At 55.7% G+C, this 18,123-nt stretch overlaps 3 protein-coding genes across 6 annotated transcripts; 2 read left to right on the top strand and 1 right to left on the bottom strand.

Moving 5' to 3' along the window:
- The first annotated feature begins 399 nt into the window (after nucleotides 1-399).
- Nucleotides 400-7,767, top strand: RGL2 (ral guanine nucleotide dissociation stimulator like 2). Of its 2 annotated transcripts, XM_080805194.1 has the most exons (18): nucleotides 400-509; nucleotides 725-924; nucleotides 2,223-2,306; nucleotides 2,562-2,740; nucleotides 2,871-2,921; nucleotides 3,008-3,305; nucleotides 3,583-3,834; nucleotides 3,925-4,028; nucleotides 4,134-4,218; nucleotides 4,299-4,367; nucleotides 4,579-4,653; nucleotides 5,182-5,214; nucleotides 5,316-5,437; nucleotides 5,534-5,629; nucleotides 5,726-5,837; nucleotides 5,946-6,236; nucleotides 6,866-6,980; nucleotides 7,091-7,767. In XM_080805194.1, the coding sequence occupies exons 2-18, from the start codon at nucleotides 766-768 to the stop codon at nucleotides 7,300-7,302; spliced, it is 2,337 nt and encodes a 778-aa protein (XP_080661320.1). In that variant the 5' UTR covers nucleotides 400-509; nucleotides 725-765; the 3' UTR covers nucleotides 7,303-7,767. The 2 variants fall into 2 exon arrangements, with proteins under 2 accessions (XP_080661320.1, XP_080661321.1); XM_080805195.1 differs by lacking the exons at nucleotides 400-509; nucleotides 725-924 and adding an exon at nucleotides 1,394-1,559.
- A 768-nt stretch (nucleotides 7,768-8,535) lies between these two features.
- Nucleotides 8,536-9,865, bottom strand: PFDN6 (prefoldin subunit 6). Of its 3 annotated transcripts, none has more exons than XM_080805226.1 (5): nucleotides 9,830-9,850; nucleotides 9,535-9,684; nucleotides 9,216-9,286; nucleotides 9,012-9,136; nucleotides 8,552-8,792 (listed from the first exon to the last, which is right to left on the bottom strand). In XM_080805226.1, exons 2-5 carry the CDS (start codon nucleotides 9,596-9,598, stop codon nucleotides 8,663-8,665), a joined length of 390 nt encoding a protein of 129 aa, XP_080661352.1. In that variant the 5' UTR covers nucleotides 9,599-9,684; nucleotides 9,830-9,850; the 3' UTR covers nucleotides 8,552-8,662. The 3 variants fall into 3 exon arrangements, with proteins under 3 accessions (XP_080661351.1, XP_080661352.1, XP_080661353.1); XM_080805227.1 differs by having other exon boundaries at nucleotides 9,535-9,613; nucleotides 9,830-9,849; XM_080805225.1 differs by having other exon boundaries at nucleotides 8,536-8,792; nucleotides 9,535-9,865.
- A 339-nt stretch (nucleotides 9,866-10,204) lies between these two features.
- On the top strand, nucleotides 10,205-17,946 carry WDR46 (WD repeat domain 46). The gene is made up of 15 exons (XM_080805201.1): nucleotides 10,205-10,339; nucleotides 10,445-10,657; nucleotides 10,765-10,845; nucleotides 10,986-11,098; nucleotides 11,220-11,307; nucleotides 11,440-11,501; nucleotides 11,741-11,845; nucleotides 11,933-12,083; nucleotides 12,205-12,340; nucleotides 12,534-12,633; nucleotides 16,495-16,808; nucleotides 16,957-17,051; nucleotides 17,209-17,304; nucleotides 17,453-17,566; nucleotides 17,679-17,946. The coding sequence occupies exons 1-15, from the start codon at nucleotides 10,271-10,273 to the stop codon at nucleotides 17,775-17,777; spliced, it is 1,836 nt and encodes a 611-aa protein (XP_080661327.1). The 5' UTR covers nucleotides 10,205-10,270; the 3' UTR covers nucleotides 17,778-17,946.
- The last annotated feature ends 177 nt before the right edge of the window (nucleotides 17,947-18,123 follow it).

Genomic DNA, 18,123 nt, shown 5'->3' on the forward strand with positions numbered 1-18,123 from the left:
GGGTGTGGGTGGGGAGAGTAACCCCGCGGGGTGGAGTAACCGATCCCTCTCGGCCTAAAACGCTTCCCACGGGAGTTCTAGCCTCGGTGCTGTAGGGTGGAGGGGAATGTCAAGTTCGGCTACTGTCCTCCCTCGGGAGCTGGAGACTGGAATCTTTTTTCCAATTAAGTGCGGGGCGACGTGGGCCCCGGTATCCCCGCAGAGGGAGCCCCGAGGACAGCGGAGCTGGGGACCCTGGTTGCTGGGTCTCGGCTGCTGGACGTCCAGCGCTCCCCTAGTCCGCGGCCCTGGCTCCTGTCCTCACTTCCTTCCCTTTTTGGCTCCTGCTGTCGGAGCGGGCGGACGTGGGGGGGAGCGGAAAGGGCGGGAGGGCCCGGGAGCCTGGCGGGGGGGTAACGGGGGGTGAGGAAAAGCCGAGGAGGGGACTCGGTCCAGGGACTCGGTTGGGGACCGGAGACCAACGGGAACAGCGGCCCGGGATCCCTGCTGCTCCCACCATTCCCGAGCAGGTCAGAGCCAGAACACCCTGTGACCCTGCCCGTTCCCGTACTCGTGACCCCCCATCCCCAAAATGCACCAGGGATCCCCATATTCCACTATTGTGTTGTCCCCCCCCCCGCAGGACTCCCATACGGTCACCTAGGCACCTACCCGCGTCCCTCCCCTCCCTGATCCCCCGCGCCCACCTGACTCTCCACCTGCACCCCCCTCCGTTTCTCCCCAGGCGCCCCCATGGCCCGACCCCGCTGATTCCTTCACTCGGCCATGCTCCCGCGGCCCCTGCGGCTGCTTTGGGACACGAGTCCCCCCGGGGGAGTCGTGCTGAGCAGCTTCCGGAGCCGAGACCCCGAAGAGGGTGGGGGCCCAGGTGGCCAGGGCGTGGGCGGGGGGCAGGAGGAAGAGGAGGAGGAGGAAGAAGACGAGGTGAGACGCGAGTGGTGGGAAGTCGGGGAGGTATACATTTCGGAGACTCTCCACCTTGGTCTCGTGCCTCTGTGTCCCTTCATCTCTTCCTCCCAGCCTCAGTTATTTCCGCTCCTCTTGCTGGGTGTCTGCCTGTCTGCCCGCTGCGGGGAGTCCCGGAGTTTCTGTGGTTCCCCGTGGCAGTGTGACTCAGGACCTGCCCGCAGGAACCGTCCCTGTTCCTGGCAGAGCGTCTGGCTCTCTGTCCTGCGAGTCTCTGGCTTTCCCTGCTTCGGCCTGATTGTGCCTGCCTCTCAGGGCACCGTGTCTTGGTCCTTGTCGCCCTCCTTGTTTTTGTTTGGCGGGGAGGGGTTTGTTTCCACAGTAACCGGCTCCACTGACTCTGGGATTGGGGAGGGAACCCTTCGATTTCGTGACCCCTCCCCCTCTCCCGCTGGGCAAAGAGTGGAGGCGGGAAGCCCAGGTTTTTGGACTTTGGAGGGTAGATCCCAGGCCGAGTTGGGGTGGGGGGAAGGTGTCACCTGCATTCCTCCGGGACTAGTGGTGGTGGCCAGGAGCAGGATTTGGGGCCTCAGGAGGGGCCAGAACTTGGATTCGGGGCCCCGAGGCCCTGGACTCTTGGGTCCAGAGACTGGGTGAGGGCAGGGTGACTGGCAGGGCTGGTTTTTCGGGATCGGTTGGGGGAGGGGCTGGGGCCACGTGACTCTCAGTCTGCTGGCGCCCCCCCCCCCCATCATCCCAACTTCCCCTTCCCCTTCCTGTACTGGGATTGGAGCCGCCACCTTGAGGGGGGTCTCCCAGCAATGAGGGACCAGGGAACGGGGGCTAAGGGGAAGGACTAACTCCTGGGGCTTGGTCAGTTCCTGCGGGGGAGGGCGGAGCTTGCGGCTGTGCCTGTGACTGGGGTTCCAACTTCTCAAGGCCTCTGCCTCTGGCTTTCTGCCTCTCTTGCTTCCCCCTCCTATTCTTTGCACCTTGCTTCTGTGCTGTGTTGGGGTTCAGCTCTGGGGGGAAAGGGCTACAGCGGTCTCCAGACCCAGGGTTCCTGCGTTCCACCCGCCCCCCCACTGCCACCCCCTCGACTCCACCGGGCCCTGAGGCGGCTTGGGGGGGGCTGTCTGGGCCCCAGTGGGGGAGACCTGGGGTCACCAGCCCCCCCCACCCCTCGCACTCGCTGGTACTGTCCCCCGCCACCACAGGTGAGGGGTACAGAGGGAGGAGTAGGGCCTGAGGGTGAGGGCTGGGGGCAGTGGGGGGGTGGTGTGGGACTGTCTGACCTCCCTTCCTTACTCCACCAGGCCCCTGTGTCTGTCTGGGATGAGGAGGAGGATGGTGCCACCTTTACTGTCACAAGCCGCCAGTATCGGCCTCCTGATCCCTTGGTGAGATCCTGACTCTGGCTTCTCATCTCTGACCCATCACCTCCCAGTGCCTCTTCCTCTGCCCAACTTTTTGGCCAGAGTGCCAAGTCAGAGGTCTGGAGAACTGAACTCTGCCATGTGACTTAGGTCAAATCTTTGGCCCTCTCTGAATCTTAATATAACAAGCCTGGACCATCTCCTAGGTCTGGGATTTCCCTCAGAGATCTAGGGGCTGAGTTGGAAAAAGGGTCAGTGACTTTCCTCTGTCTCCCCCAGGCCCCAACACCTCCCCCTCGTTCCTCCAGAAGGCTCCGAGCTGGCACTCTGGAGGCCCTGGTCAGACACCTGCTGGATGCCCGGACATCAGGGGCTGACGTGACCTTCACATCAGCTTTCCTGGCCACCCACCGGGCCTTCACCTCCACGCCTGCCCTGCTAGGGCTTATGGCTGACAGGTCAGGGTCATAAAGGGCCAAGGGTTGTGGAGGTGTCTGGACTTTCTGAAACCAGGAAATCCCACCAAAATAGTCAAAGCCACCGGGGGTTTGGGAAAAATGGGCAGATAGGATCCCTTCTCCTTTCCAGGCTGGAAGCCCTTGAATCTCATCCTACTGGTGAACTAGAGAGGACAATAGGGTGAGTGACCCCTGGCTGCTGACCTCACAGTTGCCTCTGGCTGAGCTGCAGCTTGATCTCTGACCCCTGGCCTCCCCCTCTCCCAGGGTAGCCATCTCTGTACTGTCAACCTGGCTGGCCTCTCACCCTGAGGATTTTGGCTCTGAGGTCAAGGGTCAGCTTGACCGGCTTGAGAGCTGCTTGCTTCGGACCGGGTATGCAGCAGGGGCGGGTGTTGGGGGGGGCGGCGCTGACCTCATCCGCAACCTCCGGTCCCGGGTGGACTCCCAGGCCCCCGACCTTCCTAAGCCCCTGGCCCTCCCCGGCGATTCCCCTGCTGACCCCACGGATGTCCTGGTGTTCCTCGCTGACCACTTGGCCGAACAGCTGACCCTGCTAGATGCGGTGAGACCCTGACCTCTTACCCCATGCCCCCTGCCCCCTGCCTCCTTGCTAACCTCTCCCTGACTCCACATCCATTCCTTGCTTCCAACCCTTCCTGATCCCGCTCCCAGGCTCCTCTGTCCACTTGTTTTTGACTTTTCCCCTGTTGCCCTTGATTGTTTCCCTTCAAACCCCATGCCCCTGCGGTTCCTTGGCCACCTGAGATCCTTGCGCCCCTGATATCGAAAGGCTGACCTCACTTGACCCTGAGACTTAACATCTGCCCTCTGTCCTGCAGGAGCTGTTTCTCAGTCTGGTCCCCTCTCAGTGCCTGGGGAGCCTGTGGGGTCACAGAGACCGTCCAGGACATTCCCACCTCTGCCCATCTGTCCGAGCCACTGTCACCCAGTTCAACAAGGTGGCAGGGGCGGTGGTCAGTTCTGTCCTGGGGGCAACCTCAACCGGAGAGGGGCTCGGGGAGGTGACTATTCGGCCACTCCGTCCTCCCCAGAGGGCCCGGCTCCTGGAGAAGTGGATCCGCGTGGCAGAGGTAAGAAAGAGGCTTGGCCCTGTTGGGCACTCTGGTGTAGAGAGAGATCCCAGAGCTCAGGCCTCCCTTTGTGACCCCCCCCCCCCATAGGAGTGCCGTCTGCTCCGAAACTTCTCTTCAGTTTATGCTGTCGTGTCGGCCCTGCAGTCCAGCCCCATCCACAGGCTTCGAGCAGCCTGGGGGGAAGCAGCCAGGTGGGGAGTCTGGGGCACTGGACGGGAGCTGAGGGCTGGGAAGAGGCGTGGGGGTGAGCTTGGCCCATCCTCAAGGCTATTGCCCCCACTCCCCCCCCCAACCAGGGACAGCCTCCGAGTCTTCTCCAGCCTCTGCCACATTTTCTCTGAGGAGGATAACTATTCCCAGAGCCGGGAGCTCCTCTCACAGGTGAGGCCCTGCTCGCTAGCGCTGGCAGCTGTCCCCGCTCCCCGTCCTACACCCATACCTCCTTGTTCTGTCACCACCAGGAGGTGAAGCTGCAGTCCTCTCTGGAGCCGAATTCCAAGAAGGCCCCGAGGTCTGGCTCCCGGGGTGGGGTGAGTGACTAGCTGGGGGGTGGTTGTGAAGGAGGAGGGAGTGTGTGTGGGGAAGGGGTCTGAGGGATGGGTAGGGGACACATAGCAGGGGGTGAGGGGTGGAGTTAAGTTTGTCCTCTGAGGTCATGGGACAGGAAAGTGCAGAGGGATAGTGGAGCCATCAGATATGGAGGGGGGGGGGCGTGCGGCTGATCCTGACCTCTGACCTCAGGGTGTGGTCCCATACCTTGGCACCTTCTTGAAGGACCTTGTGATGCTAGATGCAGCCTCCAAGGATGAGCTGGAGGTCAGTGGTCTGTGTGTGTTCATGTGTGCGTTGTGATGAGGGAACAAGTGGGACTTGGGGTCAGACAGACCTTCCAGAAAGGTGCTGCAGGCCATCAGCATAGAACTCCAGGGCTCAAACCAGACTGTCAGCACCCTGGTTCTGTTACTTGGGCAAGTTGTTTAGCTTCTTTGTGCCTCAGTGATCTGTAAATGGGAAAGCAGTGACAGTGTCTGCGCGGGTCTATTATTATGAGAGTTGGGTAAATTACTGTTCAGCAGGTGCTTGGAGTGTTCCTGAAATGTAAGCATACATAGCCTTTGTTAAAGAAACAGATACTGGGATCTTGGGCAAGTTCCTCCTTCTCTCTGAGCCCTAATTTGCCCAGCTGTGAAATGGACACCACTTGTAGGACAGGGTGATGGGGAGCAAGGGGAGGGGCAGAGGACTGAGAGACCCGGTGCCTGGAGTATGTGTGAGGCGGTTGTGGGTGGGTGTGTTCCCTCCGTGACAGGGTTGGGCCTCACCCCATCCCCCTTATTCTTGCAGAATGGATACATCAATTTCGACAAGCGGAGGAAGGTGAGGGGAGTGCCCGGGCTGGATGCCAGACAGCCCTAGCTGTGTCCCAGGATGGGGAGACTGGGGAGAGTCGGGGTCCCTGAGTTTTGGCTCCTTCCTAGGAGTTCGCTGTCCTTTCTGAGCTGCGGCGGCTCCAGAATGAATGTCGTGGCTATGACCTCCGACCCGATCCCGATATCCAGCGGTGGCTTCAGGGGCTCCGGCCATTGACAGAGGCCCAGAGGTGATAGGCTGGGTGAGGTTGGAACTCCAGGGCTGGGGTTGAGTGTGGGGATCAATGTGTCACATCCTGCCCTCTGCCCACTGGCCCTTCTCCCAGCCATCAAGTGTCCTGTGAGGTGGAACCAGCTGGTACCAGTGACCCTCCTGCCCCGCGTGTGCTTCGGCCGACGCTGGTCGTCTCGCAGTGGACAGAGTGAGGGAGTCAGCGGTTGGGGGGTAATGTACTGGCGAAGCTCCTTGGGAGAAGAGCCCTTCTTCCTCTGACCCTCCCACTCTCTCACTACTCCAGAGTTCTGGGCTCTGTTGGGGGACCCACCCCCCTGGTCTCCTGGGACCGCCCCAGCGTGGGGGGAGATGAGGCACCTGGAACCCCTGCCCCTCTGCTGACCCGGCTGGCCCAGGTGAGCTCTGTTCTTGACCTTAGACCTCAACACTGACCCCGCCTTTGCGAACCTTTCTTCCTTGACCTCTCTGCCTTCATGCTGGTCCCCCATGTTGTTTGTCCCTAGCACATGAAGTGGCCGTCTGTCTCATCTCTGGACTCTGCCCTGGAGAGCACTCCATCCCTGCACAGTCCAGCTGACCCCAGCCACCTCTCTCCCCCAGCCTCCTCTCCTAGGCCCTCTCGAGGTCACCGCCGCTCCGCTTCCTGTGGCTCCCCACTCAGTGGGGGTGTGGAGGGGGCCTCCAAGGGGACAGGATACGGGGGTGGGGGGTCTGGGCTAGGGGCCTCTGATTGCCGAATCATCCGAGTCCAGATGGAGCTGGGAGAAGATGGCAGTGTCTACAAGAGCATCTTGGTGAGGACGCTGCAGGCTTGGGGGTGGGGGTGAAGGACGATGCCTTGTGGGACTACAGGTGTTGTCTTAGGTTTGAAAAGCCAAGGGGGAGGATGAGTCTAGTTTTAGTTCTGACCTTTGGTTATGGCAGCTATTGTATTTAGAAAATTTTTTTATTTTCATTTTTGAGAGAGAGAGTGAGAGAGCGAGCGCGTGTGAGCCTGCACGCAAGTGGTGGAATGGGAAGGCCGAGGGAGAGAATTTTAGGCAGGCTCCACACCCAGTACCACAGAGCCCAATGTGGGCTCGATCTCGTGACTGAGATCATGACCTGAGCCAAAACCAAGAGTTGGATGGTCAACTACCCAGGCACCCCTCAGCTATTTTATTTTAAAGGCTACTTGGCATTAGCTGCTGCACCTTGAAGTTCGCTTGTTTGTCAGAACCTACAGCAGTTTCTTCATAGGGAAGCAGCCCTATTTTACTGGACACCATGGAGTATAGGGAGCTACCATATAGGGTTTCCCCGTTCATTCTGAAGTGTTTGACATGGGTAACCGTGTCTGGTTGGGATCAGTGGTTAGAGCCGAAAGGGTGAAAAGCAGAGGTGATGGCCAATTTATTGCTCTTTTGGCCTCCTGTCCTACCAGGTGACAAGCCAAGACAAGGCTCCAAGTGTCATCAGTCGTGTCCTTAAGAAAAACAATCGTGATTCCGCGGTGGCTTCGGAGTACGAGCTCGTGCAGCTGCTACCAGGGGAGCGAGGTCAGAAGCCATGAGGGAAGGCAGACTCTAGAAGAGAGTGCTGCCCACCCGTGGTGGTTGTGGCGGGAATGGCTATGTCTGTTCTTGATGCCCCCTCTCTGAACACACAGAGCTGACCATCCCACCCTCGGCTAACGTCTTCTATGCTATGGATGGAGCTTCACACGATTTCCTCCTACGGCAACGGCGAAGGCCCTCTACTGCTACACTGGCTCTCACCAGCAGCCCTTCTGCCTCAGGAACTCCCCCAAGTGAGGGAGGAGGGGGTTCCTTTCCCAGGATCAAGGCCACAGGGAGGAAGATTGCCCGGGCCCTCTTCTGAGGAGGAAGCCCTGCCAGCTCAGCAGAACTCCTGGTGGCCATACCAGATGTGGGGAGACATCCTGAATGGTGGTGGTCATGTTGCACTGGCAAGAAATCCAGAAAGGTGGCCAGACACCCTGGGGCAGTGAAGTACCACTGGTTCACCAGACAGCCGAGAGAACCCGCTTTGTGGGAATTAGTCATCTCGGTAACCAAGCTGGATACCTGTGTCACCTCCCTACTTTCCATGAATGCAGCACACAGCTAGTGCTGGAAAAAGGGATCAGTTCCTGATTCCTGGCCACATCCTAGCATGCCAAGGGCCAAGGAAAGGCCTATAAGGAGGGGGAGAGGAAAAGCCTAGAGGCTCTGAGCCCTGGGGAGAGAAGATGGCAAGAAGTGGGTTCTAGTAGGAGTTCCTTTTCCTACTCTAGGGGTTCCTGTCACTGTGACACTAAGATAATAAACCAAAACACTACCTAAATTTTACTTCCCAGTCCTGTCCTTGCAGTGTGTATGGTCTAGCAGCTGGGAGTTGGGGTGGGGAGATGGCTGAAGGTGGACATCAAGGAACAAGAAAGGGCTCAATGTTTTCTGTCCCTGTTGCTGAAAGCGAGGTGTTGGTGAAAAGTTTCCTCACAGTAGTGAATTCCTCCCCAGTAACCTCTCCAGCTGGGTCCTTTTATTCCCTAAGTTTTTCTCCTCCGTTGTCACCCACATCAAATACTAGTCACCCAGTTAAAGCGATCAGTCTGAAGAACAACCCCTGGTTGGAAATCCAACTTTGTGGGTAATGTGTAAACTTGGAGGACTTGACAACATCACAAAGCATTCCATGTTGGATTTTAAATCAGTCTAAGCTACATTCAAACAAATTCTAGAAAGAGACTGACTAAGAGAGATGCCAGGGCTTTTTGGAGGATGACAACAAATCATAGCGAGGAGGGTCACCACATTCCGTCCTGAGGTCTCAGTTTAGGTTACTGTGAGTTCTGTAATTAAACTCATCTTTCCAACAATTGCTGTGTTGGAAATGCTCTTCTCAGGTTTCCTGAAGTGGTGTGCCAACCAAGGTAAGAAAGAATTAAGGGTTGCATATGTGGGCAAGAAGTAGGTTTGGGACATATCAGATTTTAAGTCTTAGGAAAGAAGAAAGGATTACTCTGCTGCAGAGAGATTCCAGTTACAAGAATTTGGACCAGACAGAATAACGTATGCAATATATAAATAAAGTGGAAGGGCCCCAGGTAATGGATGGAGACAATTATGACAGAAAGTGGCTGGTCAGAAGACAGCCAGATGTTTTCACATTTTATTAGCTACAGTATAGACCCTAGAGCTGCCTCATTCCCTCCCCTCCCCTTCCCCCCACCACAGGGTCAGGCCTTCCCAGAAGCCCCCGCCTTGGCTGCCTGTGCCCGCTGGAACTCCTGCTGCAGCTGAGCCAGGGTCTCCCTCTGTTGCTCTGACTGCCGCTCGAGGTCCCGGAGCTGGGATTCATATCGCTTACTGAGGAGAGGGAAGAGAGACAAAGCAAATGAGAAATTCATGGGACTTATTGAGGACACTGAAGGCAAGGAAGAGATTGATGGAAAACCTGACATCTGGGGTAGGGTTTGGAGGAACTGGACAAGAGGAGGCTACCCGGGAGCTACTCTACAATGGCTCCTCAACCCCTTCACGCCAGCGGTGTCAGGTGCATTGCAGGGTGGCAGAACAAAGACTCACATTTCAGCTGTGATATAGTCCAGCCTCTTCCCCACGGTGGCCCGAGCCTCTCCCAGCTCCTGTTTGACCAGCACAGGACCCAGAAGTTTAAAGACCACGTTGGATCCATCTAGCAGGGCCAGCTCCTAATGAAGGGAGGGGACATGGGTGATCAGAACCATAGCCAGTACAGGTCCCTCCTGGCCCCCACAAGTCCTCTCTCACCTCCTTCACGATATTATTTTCTGTTAGTTGCGCCTCAAGCTTCTGCCGCCCTGACATGGATTTACTCAAGTCTGGGGGTTGGGAAAAAAAAAGGCTTGATTAGAAACCTCAAATGGGCCGCCTGACCCCAATCCTGGTAAGAAGAAAATGGAGCAGAAGAAGTAGATAAGGAGGCCGCGGCAGGTCAGTGGGTGGGGAAGAGCACTGTGATGGGGAAGGAAATGCACGCGGTGCCTCGAGTGAAAATCATTTTCTTGGCTTGGCTTTGGGCTGTGAGTGAAGGGACTGGGGCGAGGCCGCACCGACCCTGCTCCCTTACCCTTCTGTAGCTGCTGATATTTCTCCACTTCTCCCTGTAGCTTCTTCTGGATTAGCTCGGCCATGGCGGGGACGAAGGCCTGCGGGGAGCGGGAGAGGGGCGCTTGGTCTCACACTGTGGAAGGTACCCGAACTCCCCTTTCGGCCTGGCCTGAGGAAATGACAGCACTCTTGAGAGGCAGCCTCCTGGAGCACCGCAGCCTCACCCCGTCCGGGAGAGCTCACTACTCTGGCCCTAGGGCGTGGCGGGCGCAACAAGACCCCAAAGCCCTCAACCGTAACCCAACCCTACTCACGTTCTCCCTTCACTATTACTAAACCTGGAAGTAAACAAAGAATGCTGGGAAAAGATGGCGCCGGAAGCTGTCTTCTGACGCATGCCGGGAACTGTAGTTCTGGCGTATTTAATGAATGGCGTTCCGCCAGAAGACTGGACTCGGGATGTTTTAGGCAAGACGGGGACACGAAGCCGGAAGAAGAATGCGCACCGTTACTTAGGCCTCAGCTCCAGACTACCTTTCTTTCATTACTCCGGCATAAACTGGTGCTCCAGATTGCGGGATCAAGGCCTGCCCCGCCCCTCGAGAGAGTGGGCCCTTATTCAAGATGGCGCCTAGAAGGCTTCAGGCCTGGTAGGCGCTGATTGGATAAAGGAAGGCGGACTTCCGGGAGTTTTCAAGCCGTCTGTGGGACAGCTGAGAGGAGTTTGCACGTGGATCGTTGTTCGGGTGGACTAGATGGAAACAGCCCCCAAACCGGGCAAGGATGTCCCGCCCAAGAAGGACAGACTTCAGGCCAAGAGGAAGGTAGAGACGTCTTCTTCCTAGGGTGGAAGGGAAGTTTCTAGCTGCGGGGTCCAAGCGGGGCGGGGCGCGGGCTACGGAGTATTAGAGCTTCTGATGTGCCCGTAGAAACCGCGGAGGTACTGGGAGGAAGAAACCACTCTAACCGCTGCGGGAGCCTCTCCAGGGCCCCCTCGTAACAAGAAGAGGAATCGTGAGCTTCGCCCCCAGAGGCCAAAGAACACTAACATAGCGAAGAAGTCTCGGATCTCCAGGAAGCCTCAGCTCCCGAAGAAACCCCGAGAAGGGAGGAATCTTGAGCCTCAGCGGAGCGTGTCCGGGGTAAGCCTGGGACCTGATAAGGTGGTGGGACAAGTCGCCTTATGCTTCACGGGTGCGAGGATTGGGGTCAACCCTAGCCTATTTGCTGATTGTTTCTTCTTCCCCAGGCCCAGGATCCATTTCCAGGCCCTGCCCCCGTCCCTGTGGAGGTGGCTCGGAAGTTCCGTCGCATTGACAAATCCAAAAAGGTGAGGACCAGCCAGAGAGTGGGGAGAAGTTGCAACCCAGGAGTATATGAGTGAGTTGGATGGGGTGGGTGGTGCTGGGTGGCTCTCCCTAAACAATGTCTATTTCTTCGCCCACTTTTCCCCCACCAACGATGTTATAGCTGCCACATTCGAAGTCCAAAACCCGAAGCCGACTTGAGGTGGCTGAGGCTGAGGAAGAGGAAATCAGCATTAAAGCTGCTCGTTCTGAACTACTGCTTGCTGAGGAACCCGGGTAAGTGGACCCCAATGTGGGCCTCCCCAGGCCGTGCTTTGTGGGGCTCTTTCTCATTTTCATGTTGGTACACCCCTTGCATATTTGGGAGTTTGACTGCAACGCTAGCACTCACTCCTAGGTTTCTGGAAGGGGAGGATGGGGAGGACACAGCAAAGATATGCCAGGCTGACATTGTGGAAGCTGTGGATATTGCAAGCGCAGCCAAGGTGAGTTGAAAAGAGGCCACCGGCTGGATTGGTGGTGCAGAGCAAGATGGAAGTGGGGATTAGAAGAGGGAACAACTGAAAGGAGCCACTTCTTTCCTGATTTTTTTTTTCCTGTACTCTTTCCTCTCTCAGCACTTTGATTTAAACTTGAGGCAGTTTGGACCCTACAGACTGAATTACTCCCCAACTGGGAGGTAAGGCTGGATAGCAGTCTCTTGAACTAGGATGTGGTTCATTTCCTTAACCATGTCAGTCATGCTCTCCTCAGCCGGACCAGTGTATGTTTAGGCTGATGGTGTGGGGAGGGTCCTGTGATTTGCTTGCATGTGAGGGTGAGCATATAGAGGAGGGGCCGGTGTGGGACGGCTCTCACATGGTCCAGGTCAGGGTGCTTTTCTGCACTGACGCTTTACCTGTCCCCCGCCCTCAACAGACACCTGGCTTTTGGAGGACACCGGGGTCATGTGGCCGCCCTTGATTGGGTAACAAAGAGGCTCATGTGTGAGATCAACGTCATGGAGGCAGTGCGGGACATCCGGTCAGTGGGAGTGAGGCATCCCTTTTCTCATTGAATAACAGCCCCCAACCCCCCTTTCCCAGTGAACCTTTCCACCCCTCCTTCCAGGTTTCTGCACTCGGAGGCACTGCTCGCTGTTGCTCAGAATCGCTGGCTTCACATCTACGACAACCAGGGCATCGAGCTCCACTGTATCCGCCGCTGTGACCGAGTCACACGGCTGGAGTTCCTGCCTTTCCACTTCCTCCTGGCTACAGCTGTGAGTGGCTGTGGAGCACAGGGATTGGGTGGCAGCCCTTGAGAAGACTGTTGCTTCTCTGGGATCCCAGTAGAAGGACAGAGGGCAGTCAGGACTTATTCTGTGTCTCCCTCTCGGTCAGTCAGAGACAGGGTTTCTGACCTACCTGGACGTGTCAGTGGGAAAGATCGTGGCAGCTCTGAATGCTCGGGCTGGACGGCTGGACGTCATGACTAAGAACCCCTACAATGCTGTCATCCATCTCGGACAGAGCAATGGTTGGTCTCTAGCTGAGCTTTGACTCTCTGACCACCTAGACCTGCTTTGTTTCTGTGTTTGTACTTTCCAAGTGCCTTCAGGTTGCCCCTATTCATCTCTCTCATTACTCCTTGGCCTTGAAACCCTGTCCTTCCCAGATATAATCACCTCGGGGCTTGTTAATAACTTTGGCTCCTCTCCCCTGACATCCAGGTACCGTGTCCTTATGGAGTCCAGCCATGAAGGAGCCACTTGCAAAGATCCTCTGTCATCGGGGTGGGGTCCGGGCTGTGGCTGTGGATTCTACAGGCACGTAAGTCACTTGTTTGGTCAAGTGACTTGGTCCCCAGCTGGGGAGGTCACAGCTGGGTGGAAGGATATAGAAGGCAGTGTGTCTTTAAGAGCGCAGATTCACAGTCAAGCTGCCTAGGTTTAAATCCTGGTTGGGGCACCTGGGTGGCTCAATCGGTTAAGTGTCTGACTCTTGATCTCAGCTTAGGTCTTAAGGCTTTGAACTCAAGACCCTGAGATAGACCTGAATTGGGCTCCATGATGGGTGTGGAGCCTACTTAGAAAAAGAAAGAAGGTAAATAAATCCTGGTGTTAACTACCGACTGACCATGTAAGTGTGGGTACATTTCGCAACCTCTGTGTGCCACGCACTTTCCTTGCCCCAAGAGTAGGGATGAGTATCTAGCTCAAGGGTCAGAAAGCTCTTTCTGTAAAGAGCCAGATGGTAAAGATTTTAGGTTTTGCTGGCTAAGAGGCAAATTTGAGTGTATTGTATAGGTATTTGAGTAAAGAGAAGACAAAGTATCACAAATTTTTAAGCAATAAAATTCAAAATATAATAGTTACCAAATAAAGTATTTTTGTAACACAGGTATACTAATGGGAAGAATGGGGTTTCCCTTTTGAGGATAACATTTTGCTCAATTGAGGTTCACAGTTAGTGTTCTGAATCAGCAAGCCCATTTGCAAATATTTTTCTCTTAATGTTGATCTGTGGAGAGATCTTACCTATTTTGTCTTCGAAGACCTCTTTCATACAGATGATGAGATAGGTGGCACTTTAAACGCTGTCAAGTTATAACCGTGTCACCACGAGTTGTCATGCGCCCACAGTGGTACGAAGAGATGACATGCCACACATGATGTCGGTCTTGATGGCTCTCCCAGGCTACTGTAGTACAAAAGTGGCCACAGAAGAAACCAATGAACAAGTGGGGGCATGCTCCCAAACAGCTGTCTCTGCAGATGCTGAAATTTGAATCCCCTGTATAATTTTCACCTGTTTCAAAATATTTTTGAATTTTTTCCGGGCACTTAAAAATGGCCAGACCATTCGGAGCTCGAGGGCTGTCCCAGAAGTAGGTGGTGGCTGGATTTGTTTGGGGTGTGGGCTGTAGGCCGCCAAGGCGTCCTAAACGTTAAAGCGAGTTAAGGTGTATCAAGTTTGGCATGGTGCCCAGGGAGTATGGAGCACCGGTTTTCGCCATTGGCGTCATCAAAGGTGATCGTTCTCTTTAGGCCTGGCTGGTGATGTGAGGGGTAGGAGTGGTGGGCCTGCTCAGAATTTCTACTCTTCAAGAGTTTGCAGCTGCCCTGGTGTGCCGTCTAAGGCGTATGTTTGTGTACGTGTGTATATGCGTGTACACAGTGTGTTGTGTTGTACACGGGTTCCCTCTAATGGGAATAGTGGGTGTTCCCCTTAATTCGTTTCTTTGTTAGGCACTCCCGGGCACCTGCTGTGGGCTGGGCTCTCAGCCTGGGCTTCTGGGGGCGGTCCAAGGATGAAGGGGCTATTGGCCCTGCCCTGGTGCGGTATTCCACTTTATGTACGGAGACAGGAGACTGGAGTTTATGGAAATGATTATTCAGGAGATGCATTTAGTTCCTGCTGAGTTGTCTTCTGTCACCCCAGACCGAATGTGTCTGTCAAGGGATAGGTCACCCTGCTCTTCCTTGCTTGTTTCCTTTCTGCCACATTTTCCTCTCACCCAGAATAGGACTTGACACCTCTAGCTACACAGCCCCATAGTCCTCAGCCAGCAGTAAGGGCAGGAACCCAGTTGCTGTTTACCGGCTGCTTCCTGGAGACCCAGGCTCATGCTACTTGCTTTGGTGCTGTCACTTCATTACTGTCCACAACCCTGTGTGAAGTCCCGGCTGCTCTCTCCGAGGTCTGTTTATCTCCATCCTCGCCGTCTCCTGTGAACATGTATGATGCTCACAGCCACTTTCCAGCCTCTGGTTCTTCCTCCTCCCGGCGTGTCCTGGGTGCTGTTGGCAGAATGATCATTCCCACAGCTGCCTTCCTCCTTTCACACTGCTGTGCAGGAATCTTCTACATGAGGTGTAAACTACGTAACTTTATCTTTAAGTGGTTTTAAACAAAGTCAGGAAAAGGAACAGCCTAGTAGCCATCAACTTATGAAAACCTTCCAGATGCTCAGGCCCACCCTCCCTGGTCCTCTCGCAGTTGTTGTATCTTTGGAGCCAAGTGATTTGTCTCAGCTGTTTTTACTCCATATTTGTGCCAGCCGGCTTTAGGAGTGTGCTCTCTGTGGGGCCACTGAGTCTAAGCTGTGGTCTGCCTTCCCTGGGCTGCTTCGGTCAAGTACTGCTGTGCCCAAGGCCTAGGCACTTAGTTTCCTGAGATTTGGTCCACACCTGAACAGCAGCACAAGTCCTTGACTGTAGGCCCACCTGTGCTTATCTCTGGTCACCCTCAGGAGCACCTCAGGCCACAGGGGCCGTAGAGGTGAGGCTTGCTGTCTGCCTTAAGAGGCATTATGGAGGGGCGCCTGTGTGGCTCAGTGGGTTAACCCTCTGCCTTCAGCTCAGGTCATGATCTCAGGGTCTTGGGATTGAGCCCTGCATCAGGCTCTCTGGTCAGCGGGGAGCCTGGTTCCCCCTCTCTCTCTGCCTGCCTCTCTGCCTACTTGTGATCTCTCTGTCAAATTAAACAAACAAAAAGGCATTATGGAAGCTTGCATTAGGTTTGGATTGGATTCTCAGAGCTAAACTGTTTTCTGCAAGTTTAGAAGTGTGGTAGCGCAGCCTGGATGCCCTCCGGCCAGTGGGCTGGTATTTGTGCAGTGGATCCCAAAGGTGGGTGTGTGTGGGAAGAGTAGCCAGCACGTGCCCTTCGGTCGTGGGTTGACTGACAGGAGTGACCCTGTGTCCCCGGAGCCCTCGGTAATTCCCAGTTAGCACTGGCGGTCCTTCCATCTGCTGGAGCTGGGGCCCTGATCGTCTTATGTCTGGAAAAGAATCCAACTGGGCCTCTGTTCAGCCCCGTCACAGGGCTAGTTCCTCTCATAGGAGCCCCTCAGTCCCCTCTTCTGGGGCTCACAGCCAAGGCTAAGAAGAGAGTCCGTGGCCTCTTGGTAAACTTACATCCCCCGGCCTTGCTGGTCTCCCTTCAGCCTCCTTCTCTGAGGAACAACTTGAACATAGACAGACACGCCCAATCTCTGAAAACAAGCAGCCACAGTACACATTCCTGGAGAGCGCGGCCCTCCCTTCTTCCAGGGAAACACGGGGTGGGGCGGGGTCCTCCAGCGCACGATGGCATTGCTTCCTCAGCTTTTCTCAGCTCCGCGCAGCCTTCAGTCTGTCTCATCACCGGAGAGCAGTGTCAGAGATCTGGTTTTCAGTCTGAGTTTAAAGAGCCCCTGCCAGTGCTCCCCTCCTCATCCTGCTACCCACATGTCCCTCCAATCCTGAAAGCAGACCTCTGTTTCCATCTCACCTCCACACTGTGATGTTCCTTCCTTTGTACCTGCTGGGTGTTTCTTGTGCTTCCTCGAGAATGACCTCCAATGGCTCCAATCCCAGTTTTATTATGAAGTCCTCCCTGACCATTGCTGTCGGTCCTTCTCTTTGCAGAGCCACTGTGCTCCTTGTATGCGCCGGAACGGGTCACTTTGGCTGATGGGCATGTGCGCTCTCCCTTTGATTAAGAGACACTGAAGAGACAGGCCTGACTTGAATTCTAGCTCTACCACTCACCCTGATCACCTTTCTCTGAGCTTCGGTTTCCTTGTCTGTAAAAGGGAAATAAAAATTGTTTCTCCCCAGCGAGACTTTATGCCTGCACTTGGCCATAGCCCTGCTCAGAAGGCCCATGCAACAGATTCATTTAATTGCCCACCCCCCTCTCCACCAGGTACATGGCCACCTCTGGCCTGGACCACCAGCTGAAGATCTTTGACCTACGAGGGATGTTCCAGCCTCTGAGTGCTCGGACCCTGCCCCAGGGAGCAGGGCATCTGGCCTTTTCCCAGCGGGGACTGCTGGCTGCGGGCATGGGTGACGTGGTCAACATATGGGCAGGGCAGGGCAAGGCTAGCCCACCCTCCCTGGAGCAACCTTACCTCACCCACCGGCTCTCAGGCCATGTGCATGGCCTTCATTTCTGCCCCTTTGAAGATGTGCTGGGGGTGGGGCACAGTGGCGGCATCACCAGCATGCTGGTCCCTGGTGAGTGGGACAGGAGATGGGATCCATGTGAATGAACTCTGGGTGGAAGTTTGGGTTGGCTCAGGACAGCCAGGAACAAAGGGCTTGGTTGGGCTGCAGCTGCTGGACTGGGTTCTGTTTATGGCTTCATGCTTCTCCATCCCTCTAGGGGCTGCTGAACCCAACTTTGACGGCCTAGAGAGTAATCCGTACAGGAGCCAGAAGCAGCGCCAGGAGTGGGAGGTGAAGGCCCTGCTGGAGAAGGTGAGCATGAGCCCGTGTGGGGTTGGGGTTGGGGAAGGCTCCCCATGCCCCAGGGGTCTTGGAAGAGTGGGACTCAGCAGCCCCATGGCCTCCATCCCTCTTTGGGTCATTCTTCTGTGGCTCCTGACCCTTTCCTGTGCCTCTGTGACACCTCCAGGTACCTGCAGAGCTCATTTGTCTGGACCCTCGAGCCCTGGCAGAGGTTGATGTCATCTCTTTGGAGCAAGAGAAGAAGGAGCGGATAGAGAGGCTGGTATGGAGCAGGCCCCAGTACTCAGGCCCTCCTCCCCTCCACACCCTCCCCTGTGCCATGTCCCCAGAAGTAGGCATAGCAGATGGGGGCTGCCACAGTTCCTGGCCCCCAAGGCCGTTCTAGATTTCACCCTTGTCCCCCTGCTTAGGGCTATGACCCCGAGGCCAAGGCTCCCTTCCAACCAAAGCCAAAGCAGAAGGGCCGCAGCTCGACAGCAAGCCTGGTGAAGAGGAAGAGGAAGGTTATGGACAAGGAGCACCGGGTAAATGATCATTGGGGGGTGGGCTAGGCATCCCACGGCCTGTGTCATCCTGCTAGTGCCTCTGCCCTTGCCAGCGTGCCACTTCTCACCTTGTCCCCATCTCCCCACCCAGGATAAAGTCCGGCAGAGCCTTGAGCAACAGCCACAGAACCAAGAGAAGGCCAAGCTCCCGAGGGCCCGGCCATCTGCCCTGGACAGATTTGTGCGCTGAGCCATGCTCCAGGGTGGCCTGAGAACAACAGTTTCTCCCCACAATGGCCTGTGGGGAGATGACCCTGTTTCTTGGAATGAGGAGAGGGTAGTGTACCCCTTCCCCAACTGGGGAGGGACAGCTGGCTCCTGGGCTAGGTTGGTATTAAAGAAGATGGCTTTTTTTTGGGATAATGTGTCTAGACTGGGGACCTGTTCCCCTCCCTTTGCGTAGCCTGGGACTACTCTAGGATCGGAGGGGGTCCTGGTATCCCGCTTCTACCTTATCTTATCACCATGATAAGATACCTTATCACCAAGGTATCTTATCACCATGACCTTAGCCTTTTTCTGTAAGACCCTTCCTC

This window comes from Martes martes (assembly GCF_963455335.1).
Source record: "Martes martes genome assembly, chromosome: 6".
NCBI lineage: Eukaryota > Metazoa > Chordata > Mammalia > Carnivora > Mustelidae > Martes > Martes martes.